The sequence below is a fragment of the Vicugna pacos genome, chromosome X, assembly GCF_048564905.1.
Source record: "Vicugna pacos chromosome X, VicPac4, whole genome shotgun sequence".
NCBI lineage: Eukaryota > Metazoa > Chordata > Mammalia > Artiodactyla > Camelidae > Vicugna > Vicugna pacos.
Window position 1 is genome coordinate 80409623 of NC_133023.1, and position 18389 is coordinate 80428011.

The following is an 18389-nucleotide window of genomic DNA, read 5'->3' on the forward strand; positions in this document are numbered from 1 at the left end:
AAAGATTAGAGAATTCCATTTAGTTGGCACAGTAGTGATGGTTCCAATGCTGTCATTTCATAGTAAAATACTATAAAAAGGGGAGAGAGATTTTATATTATTATATTTATGAAGTATGATGAGATACCTAATAATGAGTACTATTATAGCTCTATATGGATCACTACCTATTATTATATTCAGTCCAAGTAGTTTTTTAATAGCTGAGTTTTCAAGATAACTAATTTGTCCTTTGAAATATGCTCTAAGAGGTCAGCTGTACAAGATATGAAAAGAAACCAAAGAGTTCAATCTGGAGAAATCTTATTTGTTTTCCATGTGTAAAGCTTTAAGATGTGGCTTTTGGGGAAAAAAAGATGAATAAAGTTTGAGGATATAACATATAACATGGTGATTATCATAGATAATACTGTATAATATAATTGGTTTGCTATTAGAGTAGAACTCAAGGGTTTTCACATACAAAAAGAGATAAATATGTGAGGTGATGGATGTGTTAACTCAACTGTGGATATCCTTTCACAATGTATATGTACAGCATCATCACAGTGTACCCTTGAAATATATTACAATTCTAATTGTCAGTTATACTTCAATAAAGCTCAAAAAATAATAAAACAAAGGAAAAAATCCTATTTATAGTTTCTCAGAACTATTTTCATGTAATATCTCTTGCATTTTTTAAGATGATTCTATTTGGATGATTTCTTTCTACTATTTGCTCTAAGTATAATACATTCTCAATATTAAAAAAAGAAAAAAGATATGGCTTTTGAGAAAGAACTACAGTACCTGGGAGACCTGAAGTTCAAGAGGCAGGAAGTTACAGTTCAGCAGCAAGATGAGCCACCCAAGCAGAAGCAAGTTGCAAAAAGATTCATTAGGTTAGGAAACAAAACTAACATGTAAAGATTAGAACAAAAAAGTCTACAAATAGAAGTTATTAGATATTGATTCACTACTATCATATATTAGTAATGAGTAAAGAAACTTATTTTAGGCATTTGCTTAGATGCTCTTATAACACATACTGTAAAGAAATGTGTTTGCCAACAGAGATACAATAAAACATTTACTTTCACAAAAAGTAATACTCTTTGATGGAGATCAGCTTTATACTCTTGTTTATCTCTGATCTTTATATTGCTTTGAATAATCACTTCAGAATGTAAACTCTTAAAGGTTAGTTAGAATTTAATAATTATCTTGAGTGTATACTATAACAGGTTTAGGAGCAGATAACTCAATAATTATTAGTTGATAACTATGATTAAACAACCTACAGGTACTAGGCAAATATTTCTTTCTTCATTGTTATTAGTAGTACTAGTAACAGAGATTATGCTGTACTTTTCACAGCATAGATCCAGGATGAAGAAAAGCAGTCTAAATTCAAAAGTTCTGCTGAATCTCCTTATACAATAACAGGAATTATATGGATATATCTATAGAGGTTAAGTGCATTAGAGGTGTAAGTGCTTTAAATTTATTGGCAGCCAAATGGAACCAGTTAATGGAAAAAAAACAGAAAATTTCAAATTTGAAAAACATGCATTATCTGTGAAAACTTTACACACACACACACACACACACACACACCCTGCCCAAGGGTTTAATAGCTAAAAAGTTAGAAAACTACAATGTACTCTTCTTCATTTATGAAAATAACATGACTTATTCCTTATGTCTTTGATTCACATTAGTGGTGATAAGCTTGAGCCGATTCAGCCATGCACATACATGTTCCTGAGATCAGGCAAATGTTAACAGCACATTTGGCTCAGGCTATAGTATATCTTTGGACATGGAATTGAGTATATTTAACTGACCTCTAAAAGATTCACTGAAGCAGTGATCTTCTAGCTAATGACCAAACCAAATAACAAGAATCAACAACTTCCATTTCTGCCTGGGTCACTAAGGCATGGGATGAAAAGTATTTTGCTTCTTGTACCTTGGCACTTCTTACTTTTATTTCCCTGCTGTCAAATGAGGAACTGATATTCAACAGGTCTTTAACTTATAAGCATGCATTAAACTGTACAGCCTGCTTTGGAAAAGGGAATGATAAACAGTAAAGCTTAATTAAATAATAGCAGAAAAACAGCAAACTGTGAACATTTCACACTGAAGAGGTGACAACATAGAACGCTTTGCATTAAGTTTTCTATCGCAAAATGAAACACAGCAAGTATATTAAATAAGCTTCTTCTTATAGAAAATTGGTAGTTAGAATTTCAACTACACACCATAAGTCAGGTGTATCAAGATATTAGTAGTAGCCTTGCTGATCATCTGGATATTGAGATGTATAAACATAAATGATATTTTTGAAATGGGCTAAGATTATTTTGCTTTAGTGATATACATAAAAATTTACTTTAAAAGCGAGTATATGTTGTTATTATCAAATATAAAATGTGATCAGTCCTATGGTAAAAAAAATTGTGATATGAGAACATTTTTATATTAATAAGAATGTATGCAATACATTTTCATGCCAATTGCTGTTAACTTCATTTGCTTGTTGAACCATATTCAAGTTAAGATGTCGAATTCTATAGCAAAGTATATATTTAAAGAAAAAAGAGAAGAGATTAAATTCAGCACTATTACTTTACCCCTGCCCATCCTATGTAGACTTTATAAATTTAGCTATATATCCATCAGTTAGAAAGAGAGAGAACATTATATAAATGAAACATTGTATAGTATTAGTTAAATTTGAAAAAGCATAAAAGCACAAATAAATGCATTTTTATCTTGCTCAGATTGGTATTAACAGTGGTCTCTTTCTATTCTTGCTCAGTTGTGATTTAAGAATTCAAAATGCTTCCAAAACCCTCGCAATTTTGGGAAATAAAAGAGATAACACAACAGAAATGATAAATTCATTTCAGCCCCTTTGTGGAACAGCAGGCCAAGGCTATAATTCCCAAATCTAAAAATTAATTGTTTTTTCTCAACATCCCTTTGCCACACTAGCTGGACAGATGGTTTTCTCATGAATGTTGAAGCAGCTACTTTTTAACAAGCTGGTTCAAAGCAACACTGTAAGTTTCCTTATTTTTAAATCAGTAGTGACATGTTATGGGCCATTTAAAAAGGTACAATGTGCCATAAAATAACTTTAAAACAGACATAAGCAAAAAGTAACCTTTACATTTCAGGCTTTTTTAATACATTGTTAACCAGTGTTTCTAGATTTTTTAGCATAACTAACAAAATACTTTTTGGCATTTAAGGTCAGAAAATATATTCAGTTGTTTCAAAGTCAATGTATATACATCTGAACATCGTGTTTAAGTCATGTGATATACTAAATGTGAATTAAGGAATGATTAAATGTTTCATATTTGTTGTAACATTATAAATTATTACAGTGCTTTACAATAACATAATGTTGGCCCAAGCGTGGCCCTTACTATACCTGCCTAGATTAAGATTAAAAGAATTCACATTACCAGATGGCTCAGAATCCACAAACTTGAGTAAGCTCTCACACAAATGTGGAGGAACCACATGATTCTCTACTAGGTTACAAGCTGACAAAACTTTTTTGAGTATTCATATTAAAAAACCTTGGAGCTTATGAGTTGAAAAGTAATTGCTGATTTAGGGACAAAAGAGGATAAAATTCAACTCAATTCACTTGTTTTATTTAAAAAATGAGAATACCTAAAATATTTTTAACAGAATTTTTTTAATCCTAGTTCTCATGTTCTAAGCACTGTTAAGAGGTTCCACAGACAAGGGTATATTAATGCCATCTAGCTACTCAGGTCTGAAATGATTGGCACTACAAGTTCTTAGTTCTAGGATTCCCAGGCTATGACTAGCTCTATGATTATAAGCCATGGCAACATACTGCAATTGTTAAACAACATTATTGTTAATAGATACATTTTAAATGATCAGGCAGGACAAATATCAGGGATTAAGGAGCTCTTATGCTGTGACCTGTACTCTTTCACTTTTATATAATTATACAAGTAGACATGTTACCTCTCAAATCTGCTTTCTGGAAGACTGTTAAATAGGTTATATTCTATTGAGGAGCTAATCAAACTCTACCTAATGAGTGCTAGAAAATGCACATTTACTCCAGTCTTACCAGGTTGGCCTATTGGTCCAGGAATCCCTGGTGGCCCTGGTGGTCCCTGAACACCTGTTCCTGGCAGCCCAGGAGGTCCCATTGGCCCAGGTTGTCCACTTGGTCCAATGTCACCTTCAAGAAATAAATATAGTTTAGATATTAAAAACAACAACAGCTGAGCCACTAGTCCTTAGGAACCAAAATACCCAAGTGGAAAGGTACATTACATTAATCAGAGATCTTAAAAAGTTATCTATTCACTGAAGAAGAAAAGTATGCACAACTACGCAGAGCAGATGATAGAGAATCCATTAAAGTTAGACTTGTAATTTAACTTATGCTGAGCACTCAACTTTAGTACTTAAATCAACCTCACAAAATTTTACAAAAGATTAAAAACCATACATTTCTTTTACTTGCAACTTATCTTGGGCAAGTATCTATTTATAAATTTTAAAAGTATTTCAAATTATCTTTTCTTAGTGTAAATAATCTTAAACATCTTTCTATTGACTAACCTGGGCCCATGGCACATAAACATGCTCAAGCCTCTCCTATCATCAGTAAAACATCTTTGACCTTAGAAATCTTACTGTCCACCTCTGTATCTTTTGTCTGTCCCTCACACCTTTTAAAATTTTATATAAACTAAAATTCACTCTTTTTAATGTACACTTTGATGTATTTTGACAAACATATATAGTCATATAATCACAACCAAAATCAACATATATAGAAGATACAGTTACAGTTCCATCGATCCAAAAGGCTCCCTGTGCCTGGTTGTAGTCAACTCCTCCCTACACCTCAGTTCCCTGGCAACCACTGATCTACTTTATGTCTCATAATTTTTTTTCTAACATGTTTTAAATATCTGATCATACATTATATAGCCTTTTGAGTACGTCTTCTTTGTCTTAACATAATGCATTGAGATTCACCCATGTTGTTGCATTTATCAATAGCTTGTTACTTTTTATTGCTGGATAGCATTCCATTATGTGAATATGCTACAATTTGTTCATATATTTACCAGTTGAAGGACATTCCAGCCTTTTCCAATTCTTGGTGATTATGAATAAAGCTGTTATAAACACTGATTTATAGGTTTTTGTGTGGAGATTCACATTTTTCTTGGATAAATAACAAGGAGTGGGATTGCTGAGTCACGTGGTAACAGTATGTTCAACTATATGTGAAATTTTCAAACTGTTTTTCAAAGTGGCTGTACCATTTTGCATTCTAACTAGCAATGTGTGAAAGTTCTAGTTACTCTGCATCCTTGGCAGCACTTAGTATTGTCACTTTTCCTTCTGTTTTGAAGTCTATTCTGATAGGATAGGAAGTGATATCTCATTGCAGTTTTAACTTGCATTTCATAGGTGACTAATTAAGAATCTTTATACCTGCTTATCAGCCATTCAGATATCTGCTTTGGTGAAAAATCTGTTTAAAACTTTTGTCCATATTTCCAATTATATTCTTTAAATTTGTTTATTTATTATTAACTTTTGAGAGTTTATATATTCTGGTTAGAAGTCCTTTGTCAGATAAATGATATAAAACAATGTTATTCTTTTATGGATTGTTCCTTTGGTATTGTATCTAACAACTCTTCCCTATGGATCACAGAGATTTCCTCTTATGCTTTTGTCTAAAAAAAGGGACAATACAGTACTCCCTGTGGGCTAAATTTGACCTGTTGGCTGGTTTTTTAATTGCCTGTGAGCTAAGAACGGTATCTATATTTTTAAAGGTTGTAAAAGAGAGAGATAGAAAAAAAGATCATGTGACAGAAACCACGGGTGGCCCTCAAAGACTAAAATATTTACTACCTGGCCCTTTATAGAAAATCTTTGCCTGCCTCTGTTCTAAAATTTTTATCACTTTGGGTGTTATTTTTGTACAAGGTATGTATGAAGTATGGACCAAGGATCATCTTTTTGTTTCATTTTACATATGGATGCCCAGTTAATTTGGCACTATTTGTTAAAAGATTATTTTTTTTAATTGAAATTGCTCTTGCAACTTTGTAAAAAATCAAATTGTGCAGGTCTCTTTTTTGGACTCCCTGTTATGTTCCATTAATCTATGTGTCTATAATTTCACATATACCACACTATCTTAATTACTGCGTCTTTATATTGAGTTTTGAAATTAAATACTATGAATCGTTCAAATCTGTACTCCTTTTTCAAATTATTTTTCTATGTAAAAAATCATATTATCTATGAATTACAACAATTTTATTTCTGCCTTTCCATTCTGTACGCCTCTTCTTTTTCTTGCCTTACAGCACTTCATTGCCTTATAGGACTTCCAGGACAGTAATGGAAAGGAGTGGTAAGAAAGGACATCTTTGTGTTGTTTCATATCTTTCAAGAAAATCAGTCTTTCAGCACTAAATATAATCAATCAAGTTTTTGTAAATGTCCTTTATTAAGCTAAGGAAGTTTCCTTTTATTTCTAATTTCCTGGGAGTATTTTTTCAGAATGAATGTTGAATTTTGGCAAATAATTTTCAACATCTACTGAGATGATAATCTAGTTTTTCTTCTTCAGACTGCTGATACAGCAAATTACATTGGCTTTCAAATCAGCCTTGTATTCTGAAAATAAACTTTTTTATATATTGCTGAAATTCATTTGCTAATTTTTTTGAGTATTTCTACATCTATGTTCACGAGAGATACTGGTCTGTAGTTTTCTTATGTCTTTGTCTGGTTTTGACATCAGGGTAATGCTGGCCTCTTACAATCGTTGGAAACTTCTATTTTGAGGAAGAGACTGTGTGGAACTGGTGTTATTGCTTCTTTAAATGTTTGTTAGAATTTACCAGTGATGCCATCTGGACCTGTAGTTTTCTTTGTTTATAAGATTTTAACTACAAAATCAGTTTCTTTAATAAATATCTGGATTATCTATTTCTTCTTCAGTGAGTTTCAATAGTTTGTATCTATCAGGAAATTCATCCATTTCATCTAAGTTGTCAGATTTATGGTCATACAGTTGTTTCTCCATACTCACCTATTAGTGTTTCAATACCTGTAGGATCTGTAATGATGATCCCCTCTTTTATTCCTAATATTTATAATATGTGTCTCTTCCCTTTTTTCCTGGTTGGCCTGGCTAGAGGTGTATCCAATTTGTTGATCTTTTCAAAGAAACTAATTTGGTCTCAGAGGATTTTCTATTGTTTGTCAGTTTTCAATGTCATTAATATCTGTTCTTACTGATATTTTGCTCTATCTTTTGATTGCCTTCTTTTTACTTCACTTTCCTTGTCTAATTTCTTAAGGTAAAAGTTAGATAATTTATTTGAGATTGTTCTTTTTTCTAATAATAGCTTTTCACATATGATTTTTCTTCCAATTGCTTCTATATCTGCAGCCTATACATTTTGATATGTTTTATTTTCATTTTTGTTCACTTCAAAACACTTTCTAGCTTTCCTGGTGATTTCCCCTTTGATCCATGAGTTATTTAAAAGTGTTTTGGTTATTTTTCAAGTATGTCAGAATTTTCCCAGATAGATTTCTATACTGATTTCTTGTTAAATCTGTTAATGGTAAGAGAATCTGCTGTGTGATTTCAATACTATTTAATTAGCCAACATTTTTTAGGGCCCAGATTATGATGTATCATGGTGAATGTTCCATGTGCACTTGAAAAGACTGTGTTTTTGGCTCTTGTTGTGTATAATGTTCTATAAATAACTGTCAATGTTGAAGAGTTATGCTGAAGAGAAAATCCTGACACTGCTCTGCTGGAATACTGTATATCCTATCCTTGCATTCTTCTAAATGAAGCCAGTGCCAAGTATGGCCCATGGTAGTTGATGAAAAGTCTAGCTGGACTGAAGACAACCTGATGTTGGGTATTACAATATCCTAATTTTCTATTTATAATTTTGTATTTTTATTAAATCTTTATTAAAGAGAACTATCAAAGTTGGTGTCAAAAAAGCCTACTTTTCCCTGTTTTCCACATTTCCTCATGATATTTAAATTTTTATTTTCATGTTTATTATTTTAATTCCTTTTTAAAAATATATCTTGCATTGGAGATTCATTTAGTTGTGACCATTTACTCAATGCCATTTTTAAGAATCTATTCTTTCCCTCCTGGTTAATGATGGTATTATTGTGAAATACCAGATTTATGTATATATATGAGAATGTTTCTGAACTCCTTCTACCATGTTGGTCTACTTGTCTGTTCCAGCACCGGTTCACAAAGTATAATTACCATGATTTTGTAATATGTTCTAGTATGTTTGCTAAATATTAAGTGTCAGAATCAGTTATATCAAGTCCAAAAAAATTCATACTTGAATTTTCATTGAAAATGCATTATATACACAGACAAATCTGGGGAGAGTTGACATCCTTGAGTCTTCCCATCTACACATATGATTTATCAACCAATTAATTCTATCGTTTTTCAAATTGTTAATAACAGTGTTCTAATTTTTCCACAAATACATTAGGCACATTTCATTTTATTAATTTATAGATATGACATTGATTTTTTGCAAATTATATTTTATTTGTTATTTCTTTCAATATTTGTAAACACACCATTCTATTTGTCACAATGATACTTTTTCACATTATTTCTGCTACCTGGAACATCCTTCCCTGAAGATTCAGTTCAAATGTCACCTCCTACATGAAGCCTCCCCACGGTACTTTAGATGAAGGCCCTGAACAAAAGTAACATATGAGGTAAATTAAATGCTTCTAAAATCATCCTTTTTTTTCTTTTTTGTTTAATGATTCTAATGTTCAATCTTAAGCACATTTCCTTCTTCATATTAGTGGTTTCCTGATGGATATTAGCCTTCTTAATTTCTTATTGGTCACTATGTTGCCTTGAAAATGTTTTATCAATCTCTCTTACACTTTAGTTACAAAGTTCTCATACCCAGCCACTGGTATAAGTGCATATGGTTGGGTGAACTTTTACTGTGATCTGATTGCTAAATGTTGACTGTAGTTTATTGGTCCAAAACATTAGCGATACGAATTCATAAAAGTACCCTATTGAGATAACTGGTATCGTAGTGATGCCACCTAGATTTTTTTTATAGTAGAGAACAATCTGAGCTCTTCAAGAGCAGAGTATATGCCTTTGTGTTTCTAGTGATTCAAGTAGTGACTGGCATAAAATAGAAATACAACAAATGTTTAAGAAATGAAGGAATTCCATGGCAGAAAATCCCAAATTCTTTTTCTTTTAGCACCTTAGGAACAATACTGGGGTTTTAATATTTGAGAATGATTCCCATTAGGATATGGGGATCCTATATTTCCTTTCACAGGTTAGGCAAATGTGTGATAAAGAGTTGATGTTAAAAACAGGCTTCAACTCTCTTCCTTCCCCAACCTCTGTCTCAAGGATATTTTTGTAAACTAAGTATAATAAGTGAGTATTTTCCACATGGAAACTATTTGCCATGTAACTTATCATTTGGAATGCGTCTATCTGCAAGTTTTGGGGTCACAGGTCCAAGACATCCCCCATGGAGATAATTGATGGGAAATGACAGTTTATAGCTGGCCATAATTGTTTACTTGACTACAGAAAGGTATTTTTAAAGGAGCTTATCTGAGAAGAATTTGTATTGGGCTAGTTCGGGACTTTTGCTGGCAGAATATAGCCTGGTTAAATTGGGCTATGATATCTCATTGCTTTAATGGGAATCAATCCAACATGTTTCAGGAGTATGGGGCTGATCAAATTATCCTCTGGGGGGCAAAACATTGACCAGGAGAGTCTACTTCCCTGCAAACCAGAAAGGAAAAAACAAAAACAACCACCAAACCAGCTATTCATATAATGTCTATTCATATATATATATTTGGAGGAATCAAAATCAAGGGGATAGAAGAAACCAGTAAAGACATGAGCAAAGGACATGAGCAGTTTACAGGAAAAAATATTTACGTCCCTTTAAACATATGAAAAGATGGTTAATTTCACTGATAATGGAAATACAAATTTCAACTACCCTGAGAGTAAAGGCAAAGGATCTAATAAATCCAAAAAAATGTTTTAAAAAGAACAAAGTTAGAAGACTTACATTACCTGGCATCAAGTCTTACTAGAAAACTACTGTAATATAAACAGTAGGTACCGACTTAAGGAAAGTAAAATAGGTAAGTAGAACTGACAGCACAGAAACAGACCCACACATATATAGTCATTTGATTTTTGACACAGACACCAAAGTAATCCAATGTGGAGGCAGCTATATAAACAAATGATGCTGAGGAAAAATTATTTGAGATGGATGATAATCTTAAATATAAAAGCTTAAACTATAAAACTTAAAAAATAAAACTGAGTATCTTTGCAACCCTGGGACAGGGAACATTTTCTTAGACAAAACACAGAATATAATAATCATGTAAGAGAAAAATGATAAATGAAACATCAGTAAAATTAAAACTTTTTTTCATCAAAATATACTGATAAGAAAATGAATAGGTAAGCCAGACAGGGATAAAATACTCATAAACATATATTTGACAAAGGGCTAGTATGCAGGATATGTAAAAATCACTTCCAATTTAACAATGAAAAGAGAAACAACCCACATTTTAAAGTGGGAAAATATTTTACTGCATAAATAACCTACCAGTACATGTAAAAGAACTCCACATCATTAGTCATCAAGGAAATGGAAACTAAAATCAAAATACGTTACCAATACATCTACCAAAATTCAAAAATGAAAAGACTGATAACACCAAATGTTGGAGAGAATGTGAAACAACTAAAACTTTCATACTGTATTGGTCAGAAAATAACTATTTTAGGAAATGGTGTAGTAGTTTCTTGTTTTATTATTGAGTTATAGTTGATTTACAATATTACATAAATTTCAGGTGTATAACAGTGATTCACAATTTTTCAAGGTTACACTCCATTTATAGTTATTATAATATACTGGCTATATTCCCTGCACTATACAATATATCTTTGTGTAGCTTATTTATTTTATACATAGTAGTTTGTACCTCTGAATCCCCTACCCCTATATTGTCCCTCTTCCCTTCCCTCTCCCCAATGGTAACCACTAGTTTGTTCTCTATATCTGTGAGTCTGCTTCTTCTTTGTTATATTCACTAGTTGTTTTAATTTTTAGATTCCACATATAAATGATTATCATACAATATTTGTCTTTCTCTGTCTGACACTTCACTAAGCATGATACCCTCCAAGTCCATCCATGTTGTTGCAAATGGCAAATTTTGTTCTTTGTTATGGCTCAATAGTATTCCTCTGTGTGTGTGTGTCTGTGTGTGTACATGCACAACTTGATCCATTCATCTGTTGATAGACACTTAGGTTTCTTCCATATCTTAATTATTATAAATAATGCTGCTATGAACATTGGGGTACATAAATCTTTTCCAGTTAGTGTTTTCATTTTCTTTGGATATATACCCAGGAGTCGAATTGCTGGATCATACGGTAGTCCTATTTTTAGTTTCTTGGGGAACTTCCATACTGTTTTCCACAGTGGTTGTACCAGTTTACATTTGTTACCAACGTTGCACAAGGTTTCCCTGAAAAAAGTCCAGTAGTTTCTTATAGAACTAACATAAACCTGTCTTCTGACCCAACAACTCTAGTCTTAGGTATTTACCCAAGCAAAATGAAAGCATGTATCCATTAAAAAAAACCTTGTAAAAGAATGTTCTTAACAGCTTCACTCATAATAGCCCAAAACTTGACACAGTCCAGGTGTCTATCAACAGAGATTGGATATATAAACGTTGGTATATTTATACAATGAAATGCTCAATCAAAAAATAAAAGAACTACTGATAACAAAACAACATGAATGAATCTCAAAAACAACAGTCTGAGTGACAGAAGTCTTTCAAAGAAAGTACATGCTATATGATACCATATGGATTTTTTAAATTTATGATGAAAAAAGTAATTATAGCATAGTTACCACTGTGGATGTTGGGATAAGGACTAAGAAAATGGCAAAAGGGAAATTTCTGGGATTGTATCTTGATAGAGGTTTGGTTACACAGGAGTATGCATTTGTCAAAATCCAGCAAATGTACCCTTAAGATTTGTGCATCTCATTTACTGTGAATGTTTTTATCAAAAGAAAAAGAACAACCATAGAACTGTAGTTGATGACATACATGCTGCAGTATCTAGGGAGATATGTATTGCTGTTGCAATTTACTTTGAAATGCATCAAAAATAAGTCAATGAAAGGAGAAGGGGATGCATAGATATATGACAAATCATGCACAGTAAGGTGTTGACAGTAGAATATCAATGATGGGTATATACTAATTACTAGAAAATTCTTTCTACTTTGCCATATATTAAAATTTTTTAAAAATAAAATGTTGGCAGAGAGCTAAAATGTTAATTGATTTAGAATCTAGGTGGTGCATATATGGGTTTTCACTGTACAAGTCTCATTAATTTTTGTGTGTTTAAAATTTTTTCATAATAAAATATTGAAAAACTATACTGAGATACCTATTGGTTTCCAACAGGTTGTCAAAAATCTAACAATTTGTCCACACATTCATTTACCAAGGCTATTGGGAAATAAGCACGCTTACACATTGTTTCTGGGAGTGTAAAATGGTGCAAATGGCAAGGAATCTAGAAATGCATTTACCTTTTAATTCAGAAAATCTATTTTTATTACTCTATTCTTATACTTGTAGACATATGAAATAATATGTATGCAAGATTATTCACTGTGGCATTATTTCTAATAAGAAAAGATTGTCAAAAACTCAATGTAGCAATTAGCAACTGGCAGAATAAACTATGGCATACCCAAGCAATTCAATACTAGGCAGCTATTTTTTAAAGTCAAGATCCCTATGTACTCATACAGAGTGATCTCTAGGATATAAAGTTAAGGGAAATGAGTACAAACAGTCAAAAGGTAGTACTTTATCTTTTGAGAAAAGTAGGAAGTAAAATATACATATATATATTCTTATTGGCTTGTACTTTTATGATGGAACACGAGAAGGATAAATACATAACTAAAAAATAGCTATATGTGGGATGGGGAGGAACATAGTGGATGGAGACTGGGTACAGGGAAGACTTGTAAAAGTGTTACTTTTATACGTATATAATTGTAGTATCCATAACGATGAAATAAAACACACAAAAAACACCAATGGAGAATTAAAAAAAAACAGTGACAGAGTGGCAGCATAGCCTTTCTAGTTAATTGGACATTCACCTAATAAACTTCTCCAATAGTTTCAATTTCTATAAAAGTTAAAAAAGCAAACTGAGAAGTAGCAACAGCCTCCATACCTTTTGGTCCAGGGAGCCCATCCAAGCCAGCGTGTCCTGGAGGACCTGGAGGTCCTGGGAAACCACGGTCCCCTTTTGGACCAAGTATTCCTTTGAAACCTGGGAGTCCAGGAGGCCCAGGTGGCCCAGGTAGTCCAAATCCTGGTTCTCCCTGATGTATACACATGACAAACACAAGAAAAACTCCCATGACTTTTCTGGTGTTTACTGTTTACCAGAGAGAATTTAAAGCAGAAAATACAAGGTAATATTTTCCTCCTTATGAGAGAGGGAGTAGGATAATTAAATGAAAAGTAATTGGTATGCAGGACAGAACAGCTGGAAGGATGGGAAACACGGCTTAGTATAACAAATTTAATTATTTGGTCTGGTTTCAGGACAAGAAAGACATAACTGAGAGAGCATGAGATTAAAGAACCCAAGTGAGGAAATGTGATAACAGACTGGGTATTAGATGACGATTTTAAATTTGACTAAGTATGATAATGGTATCGTGGGTTTTATATAAAATGTCCATTTACTAAAATACTGAATTATTTATAGGTGAAATAACAGAATACTGAGATCTGGGTTAAAATACTTCAGCAAAGAAAAAAGGAATAGATGAAGCAAATACGATAAATCTTGATAATTTGGAATCTGATGGATATGTGAAAGTTCATTGTATTATTCCTTTTACTTTTTTGTTCATTTGAGAAGGTTCACAGTAAAATAAAAACAGTTAATCAATAGAGAAGTGATTTCTCATGAGAGTCGGGGTCATGGTCAACTGTTCTTCCCATGGGGAAAAAAGTAGTAATGATGGAAATACAGGAAGTTTAAATTAATTAAGCACAGAGGAAATACAGGAACAGTTAAGGAAACTACTCATACCACAGCAGTTTGCTGAAGGTTGACTAAGGAAAATTTTGGATTAGCTAAAATATAGTAAGAGGAATGGACACCAACTCATACACAGTATTATTATTATTATTATTAATACTAAGTCAATAGCAGTAATTTACATTATGCATTTGATGCATTTGGGACAGAGGAAAGCAGCACGAAAAGTTCTTGACATGATATTCAACACTATTTCAACCGATCATCACACAGACATGGACAGAGAGTAAATGGAATGGCACAGGGGGAGCTGAGGATTGTATTCTTTCATCTAATCTCATCAAATAAAAATAACTGGTCACTCTAAAGCAGGTTCAGAAACTTTTTTTTTCTTCAAATTTGACCTCTTGGACTATTAAAAACCGGAGTTAAATATTTATAAATGAAAACACAATCAGTTGTGTTTTATTTATACAGTGAAGAATTGGGATGATGTCTAAGTCAAAATACAGAAGGCTAAGGAAGATAAGGGAGATAGAAAAAGAAGAAAGAATAAATTAAAATATCTCAGACCTTCGGTCCTGGGAAGCCTGGTGGTCCAGAAGGACCCTCTAGACCAATTCTTCCAGGTATCCCAGGTGCTCCTGGAGGTCCTGGAATTCCAGGAAAACCTGTAAAATCATGTTATTTTTTTAATCTCCAAAGAGATTAAGAAAGATATCCAAACTCCCAAACCCACATTTTCACACTCTCTAATCATGCCTAGTGACTATGGTAAGACGTTAAAACTGCAGTGACATTCCAGATACCTAATATTCCCTCCCTCTCAATCACCTTATGGTCCTATTGCTTTCATGTAGGGCTAATGTATGTGGAAGATATGCTCCTCTAAAAGAGAACAAAAGCTATTACCAATGATATAGAACTAAACTTAAGGAATGAACCCCACACGAAAACACAGAAAAACTTTTCTTCTGCTTATAACTGGATATGGCATGATAAAGACCTACCACATAATTCTGGAAATGACTTAAAAACAGCTGCATATATTATACACATGTATACATATAAAATCAAATTTGACTCTTTTGAAGTCATTTAGTATGAATGAGTAAGGGCACGTTTAAGCACTGATCTCAGACCAATGCACACACTTGCTATTCATGAGAAACAATCCTGTGAGGAATGAAGCAGAACTGAAGCAACAACCCTAAAATTTCACTAAATCAAGAGGATATGATGTAGGATAAAACATTACTTGGATATATGTGTACTATAAATCTGTTTTCTATTTAATACAATCCATTCATTCAACAAATATCTACTGAGTGCTTACTATGTGCCAGGAACTCTTCTGAGCCCTGAAAATACAATGGTAAACTCAAAAGACAATAAATACTGTGATTTATGAATCTTATATATCATTTTTGCATATCTATAATTTAGATATTTTCTTGTCTGGAATGTTTTAGATAAGGACAATGAAATTATAGTGCATGCATGCTGTGATTTTTCATTTACATTGTTTATAGTACACAGAAAAAAAGGACAATTAATATATTTTATTTGCTGCATGAACTATATCAAAAATAACATCACACTAGCCAGAAAACTTACTTTGTTTGCTACCCAATCCTACATACCTTTGGGACCAGGTGGTCCAGGAAGCCCAATTCCAGGGATACCTGGTTCTCCTTTGCTACCAGGTATTCCTGGCAAACCTGGCTGGCCTGGGAGTCCAGGTTCACCTATGGAGAAACAGCAGTTTTTTGGAAGAAGCCAAAGAAAGAAGCCAAGAAGTGTTGAAAACGTGGTCAAACACATTCCTCACATACCTGGAAGACCTACTTCACCATCTCTGCCTGGGTTGCCAGGCAGGCCAGGCTTCCCTGGCTGGGTTATGGTCTGACCTGGATCACCTTTAGGACCTAAGAACAAGTAGGAATTAATAGTGAATGAGCAGTGGTCACTTGACTAAAGATCTCCATTAATTAAAACACAGAAAGAAGAGTTAGTTTCTACAATCTTTTGAAAATGCAAACTAATAAAAATCCACAAGAAAAATAATCCTATAGTATATATTCAAGGAAGACACCAAACTGACGGATGAAATTTCAAAGAGAAAAAGTAGATGTCAATTTTAAGAGTTTCCATGAAGATGGCACCTATAAAAATATTTTAAAAATGTAGGTCAAAAGAAAAATACTTCTCTTTGGTTAACTAACAGTACTTTAAGGTTTTATGTGTGCAAAAATCAAATACACCTACTTCTCTTTAATTGAAATAGGAACTTGAAATAGGCTCAGAACAAAGATTTCTCAAACATGACATAAAAAGCACTAACCGTGAGAGAAATGATTGATAAATTTGACTACATTCAAACTGATTTCTATTCATTAAAGACATCATAGAGTTGAAAATGGCAAGCCATAGTGAATGAATATTTTGCAAAATAAATAGCTAACAAAGAACTAATACACAGAATATATATATATATTTAAATCAATAAGAAAAAGAAACAATCCAACAGAAAAATGGTCAAAACACTTGAACAGACATTTCACAAATGGAAATTCAAATGGTCAATAAACATATGAAAAGCTGCTAAACAACGTAATCAGAGAAATGCAAACTAAAACTGTCATGAGATATATCATACTCAACAGATTGGAAAAACGTAGAAGTCTGACAATAAAAATGTTCATGAGGATTCAGAGCAATAATAAATCTCTAATACTGCTGGCGGGAGTGTAAACTGGTATAATTGCTTTGGACATAGTTTGGAGTTATCTAGCAAAGCTGAAGATGCATTTATTCTACGTGTCAAAAATGTTAATCTGAAATACATATTGTAGCCCAGTGACTGGGAAATGTTTTCTGTAAAGGATCAGACAGTATATACTTTGGGCTTTGTGGGCCATATGGTCTGTGTAGCACCTACTCAACTCTGCAGTAGTAGTGCAGAGCCACCATAGACAATAGTGAATGGGTGTGGATGTGTTCAAATAAAACCTTCACTTATGACAACATATGAGGGGCCATATTTGATCTTTGAACTGTAGTCTGCTGATTCCTGTCACAGAGCAGTGTGTGCACATGTATACCAAGATATGTATACAAGAATGTACATAGAAGCATTATTCATAATAGGCCTGAACTATAAATAACCCAATTGTCCACCAACAATAGGATGGATAAATCAACTGTCTCTCACACACAGACGCACACTGGAATACTATACAGCAATAAAGATGAATATATTATATAAACAAAGTTAACATAAAGATACTTATCCTATAATTTCATTAATATGAAGTTCAAAAAGAAGTATAATTAAAGTACTTTGTTGGAGAAATGGAAGGGGATTATGATCAGGAAAAGACAGAGAGAGGAGGACAGGGGTTTCTAGGATGCTGACAATGTTCTGTTTCTTACATGTGTGGTAGTTAAGTGTGTGTTTCCATTATAATTATTTGTTAAACTTTGCACTATGAATCATGCACTTAAAAATAACAATAGTAACAATAAAGACAGAAAAAATTTAAAGAGAAGCCCCTCATAAACACACAAACAGACACACACACATTGTGTTTCCTTGCTAATGAGCTTGGAAAAGCCCAAAATATAAATGGCCAGGGAAACACAACTCTCATGAAAGAAGGCCAAGAATGCCCACAAGATAATACATTTCTGCTTTTAAGCACCAAACTGAAAACAAAACAACCATAGTACACTCACCTGGTATTCCTGGCTGGCCTGGATTTCCTGCCACACCTTGTATGCCTTTTTCACCTGCTGGGCCTGGAGGGCCAAAACCAAGAGGGCCCATAGGCCCCCTATTTCCTGGGAGACCTGGCAAACCTGGGTTCCCAGGGGGACCTCTTTCACCCTTAAAAGCAATTCCACCCTGAAAAGGGAAAAGTTTAATACAGAAACATATAACAGCTACCTGTAGGTGGCTATTACTAAATACAACCAGAAAAATGATACAGCCAGAAATAGTTCTTAAAAACTACATAAGTGTGCATTATTATAGGATGGTATATGTGATTACTCCAGTTATTCATTCTTTCAACAAATATTTTTGAGTTCCTACTATGTGCCAGCTGCTGGTGATATCACAAAGAATAAAAATAGGCAA

General features: G+C 33.1%; 1 protein-coding gene across 1 annotated transcript in view; it reads right to left on the minus strand.

Moving 5' to 3' along the window:
• Positions 1–18389, minus strand: part of COL4A5 (collagen type IV alpha 5 chain) — a 188191-nt gene that overhangs the window by 49611 nt on the left and 120191 nt on the right. The window contains exons 25-30 of the mRNA XM_006215198.4: positions 17987–18155; positions 16084–16176; positions 15892–15996; positions 14822–14919; positions 13427–13577; positions 4115–4228 (exon numbers count right to left, since the gene is read on the minus strand). Of these exons, the coding sequence (XP_006215260.1) occupies positions 4115–4228; positions 13427–13577; positions 14822–14919; positions 15892–15996; positions 16084–16176; positions 17987–18155 (730 nt within the window). The remainder of the gene's footprint in view (positions 1–4114; positions 4229–13426; positions 13578–14821; positions 14920–15891; positions 15997–16083; positions 16177–17986; positions 18156–18389) is intronic.